The sequence below is a fragment of the Heterodontus francisci genome, chromosome 23 (genome assembly GCF_036365525.1).
Source record: "Heterodontus francisci isolate sHetFra1 chromosome 23, sHetFra1.hap1, whole genome shotgun sequence".
NCBI lineage: Eukaryota > Metazoa > Chordata > Chondrichthyes > Heterodontiformes > Heterodontidae > Heterodontus > Heterodontus francisci.
In genome coordinates, this window is record NC_090393.1 from 30,951,692 (window position 1) to 30,973,345 (window position 21,654).

A 21,654-nucleotide genomic window follows, 5' to 3' on the forward strand; every position below is an offset into this window, starting at 1 on the left:
TGACGCACTGCCCAACCCAGTGACGCGCTCGGGTGGTCACGAGAGTGGTGAGCGTGCGGGGGAAGGGCAGCAAGGTAACTCAGTGAAAAGTCGGCTTGCTTCATGACGTTCGTGGTGCGTTTTGAATAAAGAAGATGGTGGTTATTGGGCTGCAGTTCGACGGAGCCGGCCGAGTGCACCTGAAGTAGAGATTTTGAGTGACTGTTTTTTTTTTAAAACAAAAAGTCCGAGAGAAACGAGCAAGTGGGCGGCGCGTTTGTGTGTGGCGCTGTTAGGAGAGTGAGTGGAGATTGTCCGCACGCCTTCGCTTCCCCTCCGGTCACTGTCGGTTCTAAGGTGCCGGTCAGGTCCCCGGGGGTGCAGTGATGTTCTCAGTTTTGTCCTATGGAAGACTGGTGGCGAGAGCGGTGTTGGGAGGACTTTCCCAGACTGATTCTCGGGATTATAGTCTGGTTACAGCCAGTTGCGGCTTTGGGAAGGACTTTAGGAAAGGGATTTTAAAGAAGGGAATGTGTTACGGAGACGACGCGTGTTTCATAGCCAGGCACAAGAGCGCGGATGTTTTGGGTAAGTGGGTGTTTTGTTATTTAACCGTTTGTTTCCAGTCAGAAAACGGCAACATTTAGAATAAAATGAGATTATGGTATGAAACGAAACATGACTTGGGCAGAGTCCAAGTATTGTGGCAGATACAAGAGGCCTGTCAGTATCGACAGAGATGTAAGAACAAAATTTTGCGAGTTATAAAGTGACGTTTGTAACATATTTGACATTTAACATTGTTAAAGCATCATCTTGCTTTCGATATTGTCAATGACTAACATACTAACCCGAAGTTAGTGTCCATCGGACAAGTGGGCCTTTTTTAGTCGCTCTTGCAATGTTTTCATGTAATGTATCAACTTTTTAGTTGCTTTCCACCCCCATCCACTTATTAAAAATCACATTCATTTCCCAAAATTGGGCTCCTAATTGGGGTTAAATAATATCTTTTTCTCAAATTATATCTGCATGGGTTTTTTTTTGTTCGGATGAACTGTGAAAATTGTGTTTTGGGTGGTTGAGATGCTGTTTATGTTTATTACAAAAATATATCGTGATTCTCACAATTATATAGAAAAACCAGTGTACGATCTCCTAAAACTGTGATAGTATTGCAGTTTCAAACGTGTGCCTTTGAACAAAGAAGGCACTCGCTTCTGTATTTGGACTGGAGTTGTAAGCCTGACTTCCGCATTTGTAAATCATAGGAAATCGACCGCAAGTGCAACTTCGATGAGATGCAAGAATTCAAAATTTTATGTTGTGAAACGTAATTTCGAACAGTGAGATGAATTTGATCCATTGTGTTTTCGTAAAATCATAATGGTAGAGAATTAGAGTATGTGCATGCGTGTTGTTGAATACGCAAATGAACGAAGAAGTTGGAATTTCCGCAGTGCCTCAGGTCGCAGTTATCCTGTCATTTCTGTTTTGTTGCGGGCCATTTCTGCTCTGTTGTGATAAAAAAAATTTAATTTATTTTTAAAATCTAATTAAAGTGGAACAGTAAGGCACATGGGAATCATTTGCATACTTCAGATTGACACTACATGGAATGTCAATCATACAGTATCAAACCAGGTTTAAAAAGTGTACAAGAGTCTTGGACACTTAAACATCTTGACAATGGGCACTTGTTTCATGGCACAAAGCACTTTAAAATTTAATAGCTCTGCTTGTATGGTTAGAACTAACTTCCGGTCCTGAAAACTCAACTCAATTTGCAGTCAGGCAGCATTAATGGGGCTCTACTGGGTTGGAATTGATTTTGTAGCTACCAGTTTGAGAACAGTAGCAACTGTATAAATGCAGCCTTAAATACATCAAGAATTTCCTCTTTAAATTGTACATATATTTTCTACGATGTGAAAAATCAACTGATTCATTATAGTCTTAATTTAAAATTGCTCGAAAGAGGAAATTACTTTCCTTTTTAAAAGAAGTGAGATCATAAAGTTTGAATTTTTGAATTGTTTTGACAGTTGCGTTGATATTTGAAGGGCCTGTGTTAAGGTTAAGGAAATGCCCTAGAAAACATGACAAATATTTGTGAGATACACCAATGTTTTTTTATTTCCAAAATATACTTTATTCATAAAAATCTGTAAAAAATACATTGCCAAACAGTTTCAAACAGCACCAAAAAATACAAACATTGCAAGGGAGATTAGTTTCCTTCAATACAATCATGAGTTGCCTCACAACCCTTCCATTTCACATTTGTCATGCCAATTACATTTTTACATTTACAGCAAATGAAAATTTTCCCAATACAGTTCGAGGGGTTTCCCATGGATCCAGCCCCTCAGTTCGGCTTGGTGTTGGGACCTTACACAGTGGTCTTTCCGCATTGAGCCTTTGCTGCGGCTGCCCCAAGCTTTAGTGCGTTCTTCAGCACTTAGTCCTGGACCTTGGAATGTGCCACCAATATCTATTTCTTATGCAGGCCCTTGGGTAATTTTACTTGTGGCTCAATGTCCAGTGGTCAGTGATTTGTGCTGTCACTCCTTTTCAGGGTGATCCTGTGTTACCGTGATCTCAAAGTTATGGATTCTGTTCCATGTGAGTCAAATCTTTGGCTGGAAAGGGGAGAGAAATGTTTATATTTTTTTTTTTTTAAATCTTGCCTGCATACAGTTCTCTTTTTTTCCATTTTAAAAATTAGATCCATATTTCTGTTGAAAACTGCCTATGTAAATTTCTCTCTGTAATTACAATTCCTGCCAAACACCATCCCCCACCCCGTGGAGATGCTGCAGTGCCGTCACTGGGAGGGTGTAATTGTTTCATCTAAAGAGTCAACTTCCATGTATGCTGACGATCCCCAGCTCTATCTCTCCATCGCCTCTCCCCACTCTTCCACTGCCTCTATCATGTTGCTTGGTTGGTATTCAGTCTTGCTTGAGCTGCAGTTTATTCCATTTACATGATGGGAAGATCAAAACCATTGCCTTTGGCCCTCACCTCAATCTCTCTTGTTCCCTGGCCATGGTCTTTGGTTGAACCAGACTGTGGGCAATCTTGGCATACTATTTAACTTGGAGTTAAGCTTCTGACTCTCTATCTGATTCATGACAAAGGCCACTACTTCCACATTTGTGACATTGTCTGCCTCGGTCTATGACCATCAGCTGCTGAAACCTTTGTCACTCCAGACTATTATTCCAGACCTCTCCTAGCCAGCCTTCTATCTTCCACTCCATAAATTTCAGCTCACCCAAAACTCTGCTGCCCTGATCCTGTCCAGTATAATGTCTCACTTATTTAGTTGCCCCTACATTGGCTGTTAGACCCCCAATATCTCACTGGGCTGCCTTCAACTGTCTAGTATTCACATACTGGAATTCCTTAGTTTTAGCAATGATCTCATTATTCCCAAGTGACTTTTTTGTTTGGGTGCCAGTTTTGTAATCTATACCCCATTAGTAGATAGCCCGCTTAAATTGCTTTAATTTTTATACATTTTTTTTTGTGACTTCCCATGTTTTCCAGGTTTGGTTGGACAGCCTATTTGTGAATTAAAATGTTTCCAACTATTTAAAAGCCGGTTTTTCAACCCCATTTCAGCATTGTGGGTAAATTGTTAGTTTATCCTATCTCAGAATAGAATCTGTCACTTGGAAAGGCACTGATTAATCAGATAGTCAGCATGGATTTGTTAAAGGAAGGTCATGTCTTACTAACTTAATTGAGACTTTTGAGGAAGTGACGAGGAGGATACTTGAGGGTACTGCAGTGGATATGGTTTACATGGATTTTAGTAAGGCTTTTGACAAGGTCCTGCGTGGCAGACCGGTCAATAAAATCAAAGCCCATGGAATACGGGGGAAGGTAGCAGGTTGGATCCAGAATTGGCTCAGGGACAGGAAACAAAGGGTAGTAGTCGACAGATGTGTTCGAAAATGCAGAGTTGTTTCCAGTGGTCCACAGGGTTCTGTTGGGCCACTTGCTGTTTGTGGTTTATATTAATAATTTGGACTTAAATGTGGGAAGCATGAGGGAAATTTGCTGATGACACAAAAATTGGCCATGTAGTTAATAGGAAAGCCGTGGACTCCAGAGAACGATATCAATGGTTTGGTTGAGTGGGCGGAAAAGTGGCAAATGGAATTCAATCCTGAGAAGTGTGAGGTATTGTGTGTGGGCAGGGCAAATAAAGTGAGAGAATACACAATAAACGGGATGATATTGAGAGGGAAGCTTTGGAAAGGGTGCAGAGGAGATTTACTAGGATGTTGCCTGGTATGGAGGGAAGGTCTTGCGAGGAAAGGCTGAGGGACTTGAGGTTGTTTTCGTTGGAGAGAAGGAGGAGGAGAGGTGACTTAATAGAGACATATAAGATAATCAGAGGGTTAGATAGGGTGGATAGTGAGAGTCTTTTTCCTCGGATGGTGATGGCAAACACGAGGGGACATAGCTTTAAGTTGAGGGGTGATAGATATAGGACAGATGTCAGAGGTAGTTTCTTTACTCAGTAGTAGGGGCGTGTAACGCCCTGCCTGCAACAGCAGTAGACTCGCCAACTTTAAGGGCATTTAAGTGGTCATTGGATAGACATATGGATGAAAATGGAATAGTGTACGTCAGATGGTTTCACAGGTCGGCGCAACATCGAGGGCCGAAGGGCCTGTACTGCGCTGTAATGTTCTAAAGGGGTAGAAGGAGTGAAACACCTTTTGAGTGCTTGTCCACAGGTCGCTGAAGGTGGCAGGACAGGTGGATGGAGTGGTGAAGAAGGCATATGGATTGCTTTCCTTTATTGAGGTATTGAGTACAAAAGCAGGGATGTGATGCTGGAACTGTATAAAATGCTGGTTAGACCAAAGCTGGAGTATTGCATGCAGTTATGGTCACCACATTACAGAAAGGACATAATTGCTTTGGAGAGAGTACAGAGGAGATTTACAAGAATGTTGCCAGGGCTTGAAGGTTGCAGCTATGAAGAAAGATTGGATTGGATAGGTTAGGGTTGTTTGCCCTGGAACTGAGGAGGCTGAGGTGTGACTTGATTGAGGTGTACAAAATCATGAGGAGCTGAGATAGATTGGACAGGAAGGACCTGTTTCCCCTGGTCAGTTACCGGGGGACACAGATTTATGGTGATTGGTAGAAGGATTAGAGGGGACATGACTAGAAACTTTTTCACCCAGAGGGTGGTGGGTGTCTGGAATTTGCTGCCCGGAATGATGGTGGAGGCAGAAAACCTCATTATTTTAAAAGTTACCTGGACATGTACCTGAAGTGCTGTAACCTGTAGGGCTATGAACCAGGTGCTGGAAGGTGGGATTAGTTTGGGCAGCTAGCTTTTTCGGCCGGCGCAAACACGATAAGCTGAATGGCCTCCTTCTGTGCTGTACTTTTTCTATGTTTCTATTTCAAATTAATGTTTAATGTTAAATGATCTATTAATATATTGCAGATAACTCAAAAGCTGATGTTATATGCCTATGAATTGTTCCTGCTCAGAACTTACTTCCTGTCACTTTGTTTTGCATTTCAGTGGCATGTAGCTGGTACAACTGACTGGTTGTCTGTGATGCTGTAATGTTGGAAACTGCTATGCTGGTTTAAAAATGTTGCATTTTGGTATCACGACAGACACTTTGAATAATTTCAAGCAGTGAGAATTCTCTTGGAAATATTCCAGATTTGTGAACAAATTAGTTCGTAAATAGTCTATTCAGTTAAACTGGTTCCATTTTTCCAGGGCAGAAAGTGAAGTTAGTGTCTCCCAAATTGCCTCAAATACACTCCTAAAATCTCCAACTTTTCCTCTATGTCTGCACCTCCACAACTGTTGACCTGCTCTCTGCCCTCTATTTTCAGTGCCACTGTCAAATCTCTTCTCAATCCCTCTAATTACTTTAGTTCCTTTCTTTGCCAATTCCTGGGAAGGTGTGGAGAACCAAAGTCCCCGTAGTTTCTATCCTCCATAAGGAAACGCCACCTCAAACTGCTTTGTCCCACCCTAAACATCTCATTTGAATTGAATTATTTCTTCCATCTCCCAATTTTTTTCCGACCTATCCCTGCTCCTAATCCGGGGAGGTGGTGTCGTAGTGGTAATGTCACCTGGAATAGTAATCCAGAGCCCAGGCTAATGCTCTGGGGACATGGGTTTGAATCCCACCATGGCAGATGGTGAAATTTGAATTCAAATTAATAAATCTGGAATTTAAAATCTAGTCTACTGGTGACCATTGTTGATGTAAAAATCCATTTGGTTCGCTAATGTCCTTTTTAGGGAAGGAAATCTGCTGTCCTTACCTGGTCTGGCCTACATGTAACTCCAGACCCACAGCAATGTGGTTGACTGTGAAAAATTCCCTCTGAAATGGCTGAGCAAGGCAATTTGGGCGATAGATAGCCAGTGACGCCCACATCCCACAAACAATAAAAAAAAAAAAAATCAGTCCTTTATCTTCCTGTCCCCTACCCCCTCTCAAGCGTGGACTTCCATGAAGCCTACAGTTGTCTTCCGGCTGAATTTGTGGTCCTGAAATTCCTGGCTGGTTGATGTGGCCGGCTGGTTCAGGGTTTTCTTCCCAGGGTCTCTGACTGCAGCAATGATGGACTTCAACTTCATTTTCTTCTGTTTTGGCTCCCCTTTTGTTTTTCTATTGCCTTTCCATTAACTGAGGTGATCTTTGTAAAACATTGTACTACTTTACCGTTTTCCAGCTTTATAAATAATGTTTTCATGGGCAATTTGGACTCTCTAACAATATTGTCTTTTTTTTTTGATCAAGTCCTATAAAGATGTCAGTTATTTTCCAGTTCTGGAAGAGTTTGAATCTGAAATGTCTTTTTAGATGTGATGTGTTTTTAACGGATATTTCCTTGGGATAGGTTAAGGAACACTGCCAAGGGTTGCTTGACTTTATGCTGTGTGCTATTAAATATATCATTTGACTCTTCAGAGAGAATGAAATGGAAAACCGTATTGGCAAACAATGATGTAGAATAACAATGAGAAGCACTTAAAATGGTGTTCAACAGTATCCAGGAAAAATAGATTCTGGTAAAAAGCAAGAACAAACTAAACACTGACACCATGGATAAATAAAGACATGAGGGAAAATTTTGAGGGTATGGAAAGAGTACACTAAGTACATGGGCAGCAGAGGAATGCATGACAAGGGAGTATATAAAGAGATCAGGAGAGAAGTCAAAACAAATAGGAAGGCAAAGAATTATGAAATTAAATGATCAAGGAACATAAAACAATAGTATAATACTCTGCAGGCACCTTTTTTTTTATAAATAAAAAAGGAACGTCAGGATGGGAATAGGGCTACTAAGGGATGGACAGAATAAAATCTCAAGCAGCAATAGCGAAATGGCAGAAATAAATTAATTATTTTGCTTCAGTATTTACCAGGGAGACAGATTGGGTGGACATGACTTCAGAAGAAGCAGTTAGAAATGATATAAACACATTTAAAATAGGAGGAGACATGTTAAACTAATCGAACTTGGGATAAAACCCTTGGTCTGCATGGATGCTGTCCTGCATTTTGAAGAATCTATGGAAGAGATATTTAGTAATTCATTGGAAAAAGGTGTAGTGCCAGAGGACTGGTGGATATAGCTCACATTCTCTCCATTTTATATAGGTATTACTTGTCCTTTTGGAAGTCCGTGTGCACTCTCTCTGTTACTTCATCAAAAAACTAAAGCAGTTAGTTAAACACTATTTTCCCTTAACAGATGCATGCTGGCCTTCCTTAATTAATCCACATTTGTCTAAGTGACTGCTAATTTTGTCCGAGTGTCATTTCTAAAAGCTTTCCCATTGAGGTTAAACTGGCTGGCCTGTAGTTGCTGGGCTTATTGTTACACCCTTCTTTGAACAAAGGTGTAACATTTGGAATTTTCAAGTCTTCTGGCACAACCCCTGTATGTAAGGAGGATTGGAAGATTATGGTAAGTGGGCTCCACAATTTCCAAACTTACTTCCCTCAGTATCCTCGGATGCGTCTCATCTGGTTCTGGTGATTTGAGAACTGGCATGTACTCGATGGACCGAATGGTCTCCTTCTGTGCTATATATGACTCTTGCTCTACATCCAGCCAGTCTTTCAAATACCACCACCACCTCAATTTTTAGCCCATCCAGTATCTCAATTACCACCTCCTTCACTATGACTTTGGCGGCATCTTCCTTGGTAAAGACGGATGCAAAGTACTCATTTAGTACCTCAGCCATGCCTTCTGCCTCCATGCATAAATTTCTTTTTTGGGTCCTAATTGGCCCCACTCACCCATTTACCACTTTTTTTACTATTTATATGCCTGTAGAAGACATTTGGATTCCTTTTTATGTTAGCTGCCAATCTCTTCTCATACTCTGCCTTTGCTTCTCTTATTTTTCACTAACCCTCTGAATTTTCTATATTCAGTCGGGTTTTCTTGTGTTATCAACCTGACATCTGTCACATGCACCCTTTTTTTGTTTCATCTTGCACTCTAACTTGTCATCCAGGGAGTTCTGACTTTGTTGGTCTTACCATTTCCCCTCATGGGAATGTACCTCGACTATACCTGAACCAGCACCTCTTTAAAGGCAGCATATTGTTCAATTATAGTTTTTCTTGTCAATCTTTAATTCTAGTTTAGCTGGGCTAGATCCATTCCCATCCTCCTCCAATCTAGTATTTTTACTCTGGATTGTTCCTTGTCCTTTTCCACAGCAAACCTAAACTTTGATACTCTGATCACTGTTCCCTAAATGCTCCCCAGTGACTCTTAATCCACTTGACCTACCACATTCCCTAGAACAAAATCCAGCAATGCACCCTTCCTTGTTGGACCAGAAACATACTGATCTAGAAAATTCCCGTGAACACGTTTCAAAAACTTTACCCATCTCTGCCCTTTACGTTATTGCTATCCCAGTCTATATTAGGATAATTGAAGTCCCCCTCTATCAGTACGCCGTAGTTTTTGCACCTCTAATTTCCTTGCAAATTTGTTCCTCTATATCTTTCCCACTAGATGGTGGCCTATAGAATACAACAAGTAGTGTAATTTTTACCTCTGTTGTTTCTTGGCTCTAATGAAATAGATTCTGTCCTCAACTCCTCTATGACTCTTCCCCAGCACTCTAATATTCTCCTGAATACTGCCACCCCTCCTCCTTTCATTCCTTCCCTATCTTTCCTGAACACTCTTGTATCCAGGAATATTTAGTACCCAGTCCTACCCGAATTGGCCTTTATAGCCACTCCAGGCGCTGCTTCACAAACCACTGACCACCTCCAGGCGCATATCCATTGTCTCTCGAGGTAAGGAGGCCCAAAAGAAAAGAAGAAAGAATATTCCCACTTGGTTATCTGCGCTTGCAGCTTACCAACCTTATTTACCACACTCCGTTCACATACATGCAACCTAATTTAGACCTTATTGCATTCTCTCACTGTGACCCCACTTAATGCTTTTCTATTTCTTACTCTAGTACCATCTATCTCTCCCAATTCTTTGTGCGCCTTGTTTTTCTATTCTAAGGTTACCTCCTGGTTCCTATCCGCCTCCCAAGTTAGTTATACCCTCCCGAACAGCACTAGCAAACCATCCCACAAAGATAGAACTAACAATTAGTGGAAGTGATCTCAATGCACAGAAATGGACTGGAAATTAATCTGCTCGCACTGCAAAGTAGACACATGACTCACAGATTCTGTGCCGAAAATGTTGCAAAATGCTCTGATTTTAATATCCAGTTTTAAGAATTGTTGTCAAGCTGTGCTTCATGTCAGGCTGAACTTTGCTGTTTGAGTTGACATTATCGAAGTGCCACTTGAAGCTGCATTAGGATGTGCTGTATCTGCTAAATTTGTGCCAGAATTCCAAAATGTGTTGAGAACAAGACTCAAATTTTACTTTGGTAGATGTTTAGTTAAACATGTAAAATATATTTACCTGTAAGGTATTTTCTACTAAAGTTAACATGTGGCTAAAATATTGTAACTGTAGCCATGCCACGATTTTTTTTCTTTGTGAAAGCAGAAGTCAAAGAATTGTTTGTGTAGAGTTCCAATTCAAAACCATCTCCCATGAAGTGAAATTTAAGGAACCAAACAGTAAATGCCGGAAATGCTTTGTTTAGCAGAGTCCATGCCCAATATTCTTAACTCGTCCGTTCTCTGCACAGATGGTACCTGATGTGCTGAGTGTTTCCAGCATTTTCTGTTTTTTGTTTTCAGGTTTCCAGCATATTTTTTGCTTTTTGTTCAAGTGAATTTTAAGTTGTACACAAATTCCTTTTCAGGAGTGGCGGATGGGGTTGGAGGTTGGAGAGATTATGGAGTTGATCCTTCCCAATTCTCAGGGACTCTGATGCGAACATGTGAGCGTCTGGTACGGGAAGGACGCTTTGTGCCAACCAATCCTGTAGGAATCCTTACTGCAAGCTATTGTGAATTACTACAGAACAAAGTACCATTGCTAGGTAAGGACTGAAGGTTGACTAGATGTGGGTTTTTTTTTGTATTTGAAAGATTTTGCTTTCTTGTACCTTCAGAGTCAGTTCTGCCTATTACTGCCTTTTTACTTGTGTATTGGGGTTAATATAAATTTTATTCTTTTGCATTATATTGCAGGAGTTAGGAGCAGATTACTGTAACCAATTTCTGAAAGATTGTTTAATTTGCTGCCAGAATCTTTTAACAGCATCATATGTACTTCTGATTACCAACCATTGGAACAGAAGTGTGCATCTTGACCCAGGCAGGAGGATGATTGCACATGTATGAGCCCTCCCATTGTTTTGCATTGCATGTCTTTGGCGCTGACAATCTTGTTCTCTTTCCATGTAATGGTAGAATCATATTTTTACACCCTTCAGAGGGTAATTCATCTTGTTTACAGTTCTTCAAATCCAGTTTTATTTTGTGTTGCATATCAAAACAGTTGCAGCCTCTGGGTTTCAGTAAGCTCCACCTTAGTTATAAAACCACAGCATTTCAGCTCAGAAGGAGGCCATTTATCAAGCTTCACTCAATGCAAGACTTCAGTGTTTTCTACATGGAAGGAAAACTCTGATCATCCAGATTCAATAACGAATAGCATGGATTAAAATTGTATGAATTCCTTAAATCTGTTCAAACTTGCTTCCAGTTCTACTGATCTTACAAAAGAGGACATTGTTGTACAAAAGAAAATAACTCAAGCTCAGATTATTCACATTGAGTGCGATTGAGAGATAGTGGCCTAGAGTTTTACCATTCTCCTGAAATCAGCCATACCAGTAAAAGATTGAGGAATTTTAAGTACATTAAGTGTAAACAGTTTCCATGATCTTGAACGCTGGTTTAAAAAAAGTTGTACTAGAAGCTGGCCATGCCCCCAGATCAAAATAAATGAGTTTACCAAGTTTCTGCCAATTTGCACTCATTTGCAATTGTTCAAAAGTGCTCCTGAAATTGAACTTTTTTTGTAATGGCACAAATGGACTAGTAGGCATGTTTTTAAAGTTTTTAAATATTAACTTCATTTACTAGCGTAGACCAATAAATGTTTTATCATTTTCAGTGTTTTTAAAATCTGATTTATCAGTGTGATTTCAAAGGCAATTTGCATCCAGATTGTTGATTGCATTCAGTGAAGGAACTCCATCCCATCAACTTTTGGATCCTCTAGACATTAAAGGGCAGTTAGTAATATGCGTATAAATACATTCGTTTGAAATGAGGAAAATGGGAACAAATTAATATCTAGTTATACTGTGAATGAAATTTTGAAATCTGAAGCTGCATTGTATAGTAAACCAATAAAGGTTAAAACGTACTGTTTGCTTATGCTCTAGTCTTCAAATAAATGCAGATTTATGTTGAGGATTTAGTCCTATCTGTGATACAAGGGTATCTTGTAATTACACTTGGATTAAAAACTTCCTTGATTCTGTATTTGAAACCAATACATATCCTCCATGTGGTCTACCATTAAAAGGAGTAAATGCAGATTTGGTGACTGCAGGAATCTCAATTATTCATTTTGTAATCAAGTTTTGTATTCATCTTTTACTAGTATCTTGCTTTCTTTCAGAACTCTGCATAATTTGATCCATTATTTTCTTGCAGGGAGTAGTACTGCTTGTTTAGTTGTTCTGGACCGTAGTAGTCATCAGTTACACACAGCAAACCTGGGAGACTCTGGCTTTCTAGTGGTTCGAGGTGGAGAAGTGGTTCACCGGTCAGATGAGCAACAGCATTACTTTAACACCCCCTTCCAACTGTCAATAGCACCACCAGAAGCAGAAGGTGTTGTTCTGAATGACAGGTAAAATACTGGCCTTTCTTTAAAGGCACATAAATCATGAAACTACCATGTGCTACACATGGAAGAGTACAATTAATGACACTGAATTCAAAAAATCAAGTGATGTTTAGAATGAGGCTGCTTATGTTCAAGTTTCCCATTGATAAACCTATTGGACATATTTTCCTTAGGTTGCATTCTTGAAGGTGTTAAACCTACTGCATTATGGTTCCATCAGCATTTATCAGACATAATACTTAATCTGAGTCAACCTTTTTCTTGTGTTAACCTAGATGGTGACTTTTTTTTTATTGGATTGAGGGAGATTGCAGGCAAGCCAGATTGCTTTGTCTACAGCTCAGCAATTCTTGCAATAGAAGTGCTTGAGTTGGGTTTTGTCTCTTTCCCTGCAAACTCTTTTTCACCACCTCCCCCGCCCTTCCTGGCAATCCCAGGGATACAGATCCATTCTGCTACCCATACGAAACAGGACCAGGAATAGGCCATTTGGCTCCTCGAGCCTGCTGCACCATTCAGTAAGATCATGGATCATCTACCTCAATTCCACTTTCCTGCCCTATCTTCATTTCCCTCTATTTCTTTAGTGTCCATAAATCAATCAATCTCCTACTTGAATACACTTAAGACTGAGTACTTTGAGTATCAAATATGGAGAAACTGAATGCTATTATGCAACCTTACTGAAATCACCTAACTTGAAACTGAATAGGTGATTGCTACATACTTTATTTACCAACTTGAGTATTGAAGGAATTGTTGCAGGATTTCGGTAAAGTGTAATTGGCATCAAGATCCAGCATGTACCACATGGCAGTGCATGAGTTGTTCCAAAAGTTAGATTAGTTTTGCAGTCTTTCAGATATAGCGGAAACTGCTTAAGTGCAGCTGCTTGGGGGGATGCAATTCATGCATCAGCTGTGGGTTTATCATTCTCAGCTTTTTCACCGTACAGCTTTTTGTTAAGGTTGTGTCTCACTTTAGTGTCACAGGGATCCATTTAATACTTTCTATGTTGGGGTAGAAATAGCAGTCTTTGTGATGGAGAGGAAATAGAGTTGGACGCTCAGCTCAGGTTCAAATAGAATGCTTACATTTTGAGCAGTCCGGTTCAACCTGGGATGGGAGAATGGGGAATATACATAGTTTGTGGCAGGGGTTTAAGATAATGGCTTCAGTCCTCCCAACATTTAGCTGAAGGAATTTGTAGATTATCCCAGATTGAATGCTGGCCAGTCACTCTTGCAGCATAAACACAGTGAGACGTGGTGGAGAGAATGATCTGCATATCAGCACACAGGTGGATGCTGGTCCAAGTCTGTGGATGGTGCCAACGAGCAGCATGTAAAGGGGAGTGTCAAGCCCGAGTCCTTGGGGGATGTGGGGGGGGGGGGTCTCTGGAGAAGACCTTACAGCGTTGAGCAGAGAAGTTGTTGCTTTAGGTGATCTGGCAATTAACGGATAGGTATGTGTGAAATCAAACTGGGGAAATCCACCAAACCAGATAACAGGAGGGGCATTGTAGGAAGATGGTTTAGTTGACAAAGTCAGTGGTTGCAGAGGTGACGAGGAAGGATAATGCCCAATCATGGGAAATGCCATTCATGATTTTGGTTAGAACAGTTTTGACGCTGTGGGAGGGGCAGTATATTGATGGGAGAGATTCAAGTAGTTAATGGAGAGATGGCTCAGATCTGGGAAGCAACGTATTCAAAGATTTTGGACAGGAAAAGGAGTCTGCAGATGGAATGGTAACCTGGAAGGTCAGAGGGTTTTAATGCATTGGTGGGGAGGGAGAAGTTTTTGAATATGCAAGACTTGCCTTCAGGAGCTTGGGAGAAACATTTTTTTGAAAATAATTATTCCTGTTGCCATACATTTACTTTAGGAGAATAAATGGTTGGGAAGAATCGATGATTCCTTTTGAAGGACTGGACTCTTGCCTACTTTTGTAATACCTTGGATCTAGGTCCAGCAATTATGTTAGCATATTACTGCATAAAAGGTTGTTACCCTTTCCATTTGTGTACAGTTCTCAAATGAACATGAACAAGATTAGAGTTGCTAAACACTCCATCAAAAAAAGTTTTCTGGAGAAGTCAAACATCATGGCTCTTCACAAATGAGACCATGTGATCCTCAGTTCACATTCCAGTCACTGCTGAAATTTGCCAGCAGGACATGGCGTACTGCCAGGCAAAGTAAAACTGTATCTGGCGCTGTTCCTGGTATGTAGCTTGGGGAAATCTAAAGGAGTGAGACACTGGAGAGTCTCCACATGGCACAATTGATTATAAAGCAGAAATGGGCAAAATGTGCCAAAAATTAATGAATTACTGGACTGCAATTTAATTCACATAAGCATCATAAAAATGTAGTTTGCCTATGGAGAAAGATAAATTGAATTAGCTTTCTGTTTGGGTATTAAGTCACTCTTTCAACAACAATTGACTGAAAATGTCTTTTCTGGCATGTATTACTTGAACTGTATTTGCATTATTTCACTGAAATATTTATGGGAAAAAAAATCCAAGGATTTAAGCACCAGTAAGCAATGTGGTTAAGTAGCAGTGATCGCTTTGATCAGATTCCTGCTTGAAAGAGGAAGGAATATTTCACAACTGAAGTTCAAATGTAGGGTGATTTATCCCTTTCCAAAATACAAACAGTACATTCTTCCCCCTACAACATCTGGTTGTTTCTTCAATTAATTCAAAGTCCAAGTCTAGCAGCTATTCCTGGTACCCATTTGAGCTGACGTCTTAAGATGTCGTTCCTCAATTTGTTCAACTTTTGTCTCCTGTCCTGGTGTATTTGAACATGTTTCAGATTTACTTTTCCCTATTTCTTGATAAGCTTATATAGGAATGAAAGATACTTAAGTTATTCTGTCAGTTCATCCCTTTAGACATTAAGGATCATTCTTGTTACTCTGCACTGACTGCAGGGTCTGATCATTTCCCTGTATCGTGGCAACCAGACATGTGTGTAGTACTCAATAGGAATCTTACAACTTCATGATTTGCAGGGATTTGCAATCAACTGATTCACCAGGAAAGTTCTGCATCCCATTTGCTTTATTGCCTTTGGTTAGAAAATCTCCTATAAATCAGCAATTTCAAATTTTTAGCGCTTTATAGATGACTAGCACTGGAAATTTGAACAATTGTAAATTTGACCATTTGTTACATTTGGGTTCCAGCAACAGCTGGAATCGAGCTTAGCTGCATAGACATTTATTCTCGAATCTGACAACTTGGAAACTTTCATCTAATAAAGCATGTCTTCACAGCCCTGATGCTGCTGACAGCACCTCCATTGATGTTCAACTAGGAGATATCATCTTGACAGCAACTGATGGTTTATTTGATAACATGCCTGACTACATGATCTTGCAGGAGTTAAAGAAACTGAAGGTATTTTTGTCAAATTTTTACCTTGTTTTATAAACTGCCTGTTTGCACTAATTAAAAGAATTCATTGCTTTAAAAAATTTACTTTAAAGTAGACTTGACTATTTTGCAAGAAACTGATCTTTGTAATTTTTCTACCGAGTCTCTTGAAGCCAAGTGAAATCTGAAAGACTTCTACAAAATGCAATTAATTCGCTCAGCTTCAGAGACTCCATGGAAGGAAATGCTATTCTTGCAAAACACGAGTTCTACCAGTGTATGATTTTGTTGTTTTTGTGGGCATCATTCAGTTCAGTTTGCTATCTGGATCTCTTTCCCCAATCAGCTTCTAAACATGCTTTTACCAAATTTTATACATTCGTGTGACGGCCACTGCAAGAATTACCTTATTAGATATTGAGTGGCAACCAATGAAATCTTCAGATATTGGGTTTTCAGTTTAATGAGTCTTTTGAAGGCAGATTGTTTTAATGTCAAAATACCTTCAACTATTAAATGTGAAGCATGAGTTCACATTTTCGCCAGTGAAGTATTTGATTTTAGTGTTTAAAGGTAAAAATAAGATGCTTGTAGCTGAGTCATATTACTGGACAGCAAAAATACTTTCGCCATTTGCTGAGGTGCTAGTTATTTGGTGATTTGACTTCAGCATAAAGTTGAAATGGGACAAGAGTCAAATACGGCTACAACTTACATTTATGTAGCATCTTTAATGTAACACAAAAATCTAGGCTGACATTTCTGTGCTGCACTGTCAGGTGCTGTCTATTGGATAAGACGTTAAACTGAGGCCCCATCTGCCCCCTCGGGGCATAAAAGATCCCATGACACTATTTTGAAGAACAGGAGCGTTATCTCCAGATTATCAGGTCTCTTTTTGTATTGCTATTTGTGAGAGCTTGCTGTGTGCAAATTAGCTGTTTCTTACATTACAACAGTAACTACACCTCAAAAGTACTTTATTGGCTATAAAATGCTTTGGGATGTCCTGAGGTCGTGAAAGGTGCTATATAAATGCATGTTTGTTTTTCTTTATAGGAAAATGTCCCAATGCATTTTAGACTATATTTTTTTTTAAATGGATGTTTGTCCAAAGAATATATTAAGTGAGGTGCATCTAAATTTAATTATGGTAATATGATTGCAGAAGACCAATTACGAGAGTATTCAGCAAACTGCAAGGAGTATTGCAGAACAGGCTCATGAACTAGCCTATGATCCGCACTATATGTCGCCATTTGCTCAATTTGCTTGTGATAACGGACTGAATGTACGAGGTAAGATCACTGTAATCATGACTATGAATCTACCTGTGTAGAAAATATTGATGTACATTGGGGAAGAACTGGAATAATTTGGAAATGAGTTTTTGTGCTCGAAGGTGAAGAATTTCAATGTTGAGGACCTTATGTCAAAAAGCAGTGTCAAGCATATATCAGTTGGGTAAAACTTTGCAGTTAGCTGGAAGATAGAGCACCTACCAGCCTTCTTGACCTTGTCCTTAGAACAGGATCCTGTTGTATCATTTCGGTGTTTGTCATGTGTCTGCTCCCCTTTGATCTTAAGGTTGAATTACCACTGAAAATAAGTGTGCTATGTTAAAGGATGCACAAAATGATTTCCTAATTTTGTATCAATTGGCAGTCTCACTCAAATTGTAATTTTAACTCAACAAATCATATGAAGGCCTAAAAGCGATAATTTGTTGTAACCAGTATTGGACACTCAGCTAGATATCTAGTTTATACATGCTTGATTAATTTTAATTCCAGTTTGATCAGCTCTTGGGTAAGTCAATGGAGGAACACTTCATTTTTTTTTTTGGTTATAGTATGGTAGGAGTTGAAACTTAATATGGTCATATCAGACATCTGCAGCCCATATATTTACTTGGTTCTGGCTGAAGAAAATATAATTGTACAAATAAGGGACCCAAAAAAAGATGTAAAGTGTCCATTTACAGAAGCTTAATGTATTGTGCCATGGTATGGTTACAGTTTTTTTTTACCTTTTCCTGTGATCCTTCGTGATTTTGGTAGGAGCCAGTGTATATTGGGGAGGGGTCAAAATCTGAAGAGGTTTATGGTCTGTGGTGTAAAAGATAAGAATATACTTCAACTGGTGTAGATAAGAGTGTTTATGAAAACTTGACTTGCATTGCAAACAATTTTTTTTTGTGTTCCAGGAGGTAAACCAGATGACATCACTGTTCTACTGTCAATAGTAGCAGAATATACAGACTAACTATTGCAAAGGCATAGACACTTTAACCTGAATATCCTATTCCACTGTTTCCTGCTGGCAGGACCTTGTTTTCCCGACTACAACTTCTCAAAGGCTAGTCATTCCCACAGCACAATTCCTTTCCTCAGTTCTTACAAATGTTTAATATTAAAAAAAGTACTATTTTGTCTGTTTACTGCCAGCAAGGTTTTCTACATTATCTTCTAAATATACTTTATCACGGGGAAAAAAATTACAGAAACCTCTTCCAGTACAACGTCAACAGGTTAATAGTTCAGAAGGAGTATTAGTCTGTTATGTTCTGAATATTGCCTGGTCGGTAGGTGTTTGGCGATAGTTGAATAATTTCTTGGTCATTATGAAATTAGGTGCCACATGCACAGATGGGCACCAGCACTACTTTAAAATCTCAGTAAATGTAAATATATTGAGAATCATTGCTGATATATTTACACTCACCACATAATGTAAAATTCAGCCCCCCTAAGGAACTATTTGGGTGTATGACTTAATTTCTTGCCTCTAATAGTTAACTGATTAATTGTCCTGCCAGCCGAAGGGCACAGAAAACTATTTTTGGGTGGACTAGCTTAGCTGCTCTGAATAGTTTTGTGTAGAGAACAAGTGACTATCAAATATTAACATGCAACCCATGGAGTGATTAAAGCCATGTTTAACTTTTTACATGATAAATCAGGTAACTTTTGAGAAAGATGTGTTAGATGTAATTTGTTTTAATTTCCTGTAGTCATGTTTTTCATTGTAGCTGTGCTGTATGTAGTATGACTTTATTTAAATCATTTACATGTACTGTGTACATGTCATTTTACTATTTAAATAGACATGCTTGTAACAGGCATTTCATTTTATATTTTGTTAGTCACATGTAAGTCAGAATAATTTGTACTCTATTACTGGTTTTGCACAAATTGTTTGCATTTATGTTTAGAGGTTGGATCTGAATTACTGTTTTTTTTTCAGTTTTGTTGTCTGAATGCTTTGGAACAGAATTGCTTTATTTTCCCCCTCAAATCCAGTATTTTGGCGAACAGACAGTAAAGATACTTCAAGCTTATCTATTTGATTATGCCATTATTGCTTAAAATTATTCAGGAGACTTTGTTTTTGGCAAAACTTGCAAGTTTGACTGGGGGAACTAGATTGATTCTTTACTAAATTTTTGCCAGAAATGCATTTACCCAGATTGGAAAATTTAAGCAACTTTATTTGCAGAAATTCATTTGTAAATACTGTTAATTAGGATGTAGTTCAATTTTGTAAAGAAAATGTCTCCTGTTTTAAAGATTGAGATATAAAAAATATCTTTAATTTTCACACAAGCTAAAATAGAGCTGCAAAACATTTCAGTAGTCTTCCTTTTTGTTTCAAATTTGAATTTGTCAGAAGTTACAAGCTGTGGCTGAATGCACTGAATCTTGTTTTAAACTTTCCTAATTGTTGAACATTAAGTTTTGTACAGATTAACCCAACCTGATGTAAAAATGGAAGTAGTTTACTTTTAGGTTTTAACAGTCAATATTATTTAGGTTAGATATACTTCCCTAGATTATGCACATTGACCACTTTCTTGGTAGGAAATTAAAGTGGCTTTGACAACATAAGGCCTTACATTTTACCAAAATAAAACATGGGAAGCGTGCAGAATCCACCAGATGCTTGGTTTACTTAGCTTCAATTCCAGTTTTATTTTTAAGAGGGTTTTTTTTTTATGAATAGATCCAAGTACAAAGATTTTTTTGTAAGTGCAAAGTTCAAATAAACTCTTTGCCACACTTGAATGCTGGATTGCAAAATAAAATTGAAACATGATTGTATTATTCCCAGTGGGAAATACCCTTCACATCCCTTTCTGTTGGTCCTGAGTGCACACCAAAGACCAGAATGCATATTCTCTTTTCCCTCCCACAAAGAACCTATATTGTACTGAAACATTTTTTAAAACTCTGCTTCAGACAAGTGTTTTAATTTTAGACTCTCCTACAATGCACTACTATAGTCGTAGGAGATTATGCTCTACTGGAGCAATGTGTTTGCTTTTTTTAAAAACTAATGTTCCCTGCGCACAAGTAAATGTAATTGGACAGTCTTGTTTGCAGGCTTTTGACAATATTCTTTAAGTCAAGCTATCTTTAAGTATTCTCAATTACCAGGAAAATTGTGAAAATTCACATCTTCTGTCCTTCAAGTTGGTTTGTTTTGAAGGAAGCATAGAATAATTGGTGTGTGTGTACGTATAAGTATATAACTTGGCAAGAAAAGGGTACACTCCCTCTCCATGAAAGGGGATGTTTTTGATCACCAATGTAACTGTAGCTATCATATGCTTCAACTGTAACGTAAATATAAATGCAGGAATAGTTGTGTATATATGTTGGAAAGTTGTGCAAATGATATATTTAATAAATATAGTATTTATATTAACAATTCTATTTCTTTAATATACAAGTGTATACTAAAGATTTCTCCTGAACATATTTAAAAGCGACACTGTATAACTCATACTAAAATGTCAGTCTCAAATATACTATAAAAACACTCATACTTTATTGCCTTGCTAACTTGTAATTTTTGAGTACCATTGGATTTTGTTGCAAAGTATCTTGATCATTAATGAAGCTGCCATGTAGTGGAATGTCATTATCAAACTGACATACTGATGTGAACAGTTTATAGAGAACCTATATTAATTTCTGTTGTCTTGAGTACAAAGGAAACCTCTGTATTGGTTTGGTGTCCATATTCCACAGCCTATAAATAAAATGCCATTTATTATCTAGTCAAGACACATGTTACATCTCTCCAAATGTTTAGAGAATTGGAATGGAAATGCAGCCCATATTAAGATATCAAAAACTTGAGCAAACTGAAAATTAAGTTGTTTGTATAATATGCATGACAATCACTGGTTTAAATTTTTTAAAATTTAATATCTGAAATTGCTAACAATGTGACACATCAATTATGGACTGCAAATGAATATTTATTACTAAACATTGAACGATCCTTAAATTGCAATGTTGTCAAAGTCCAGAAATAGGTGACTTTTTTTCCAGTGTCAATAAATCATGCAGGTAAATTTGTCAGGTATTGATGTAAAATTCGTAACTTTAAAAAAAAAAAATCAGCTTCCCACTACCGGTCCAAGGGATGAATCCTGTTTTCCCTGCAAAGAAGTTGTCAATCCTTTTACTTAGCCCACTCTCCCCTTATGCCTCTTTTCTCACCCCTGCCCCTCCACAATAAAAACAGGGTCTTTTTAAAGTGAATAGTTACAAAACACTGGTAGAATTTATCTACCATTCCTCTTGGCTAGAAAGTGGCACTAGAATATTTTAAAGAGGATAATTTTAGATTTTCTTTAATGCTTATTTTATTTCAAAATGAACATGTTAGAAATGATCAAATTGGAATATTTTCACAACACTTGTAGTCTTGGACTTGGAAGCAAAAATGCTGCAAAATAAACATCAGCTTGTTTCCAGGGATGCCTTGTATGGATGGAATTGTTTATTTAAAATCCAAGACAAAATATCATGCCATTTTAAGGGATTCCTCCCACGTGCTCTTAAGATAACCCAACCCTGTCGATCTGACTACCAGCATTACACAGTCATTTCAAACTGTTGTTGCAGAATGAACAAACACACCTCAGTGCAAT

General features: G+C 38.5%; 1 protein-coding gene and 1 long non-coding RNA gene across 2 annotated transcripts; one reads left to right on the forward strand and one right to left on the reverse strand.

Moving 5' to 3' along the window:
* Positions 1-37: 37 nt before the first annotated feature.
* On the forward strand, positions 38-20,772 carry LOC137382686 (protein phosphatase PTC7 homolog). The gene is made up of 6 exons (XM_068054973.1): positions 38-567; positions 10,313-10,492; positions 12,123-12,321; positions 15,611-15,734; positions 16,879-17,008; positions 17,917-20,772. The coding sequence occupies exons 1-6, from the start codon at positions 366-368 to the stop codon at positions 17,973-17,975; spliced, it is 894 nt and encodes a 297-aa protein (XP_067911074.1). The 5' UTR covers positions 38-365; the 3' UTR covers positions 17,976-20,772.
* LOC137382688 (uncharacterized) lies at positions 2,150-17,864 on the reverse strand. The gene is made up of 3 exons (XR_010977258.1): positions 17,740-17,864; positions 17,213-17,309; positions 2,150-2,621 (listed from the first exon to the last, which is right to left on the reverse strand). It is a non-coding gene; the product is annotated as an uncharacterized lncRNA (long non-coding RNA).
* Positions 20,773-21,654: the final 882 nt, after the last annotated feature.

Bases quoted from the DNA above. Each gene is read 5' to 3' on its own strand.
- LOC137382686 (XM_068054973.1), top strand. From the start codon at position 366: ATGTTCTCAGTTTTGTCCTATGGAAGACTGGTGGCGAGAGCGGTGTTG. The intron at 568-10,312 runs GTAAGTGGGTGT...ATTCCTTTTCAG, and splicing joins CAAGAGCGCGGATGTTTTGG to GAGTGGCGGATGGGGTTGGA. The intron at 15,735-16,878 runs GTATTTTTGTCA...ATATGATTGCAG, and splicing joins AGGAGTTAAAGAAACTGAAG to AAGACCAATTACGAGAGTAT.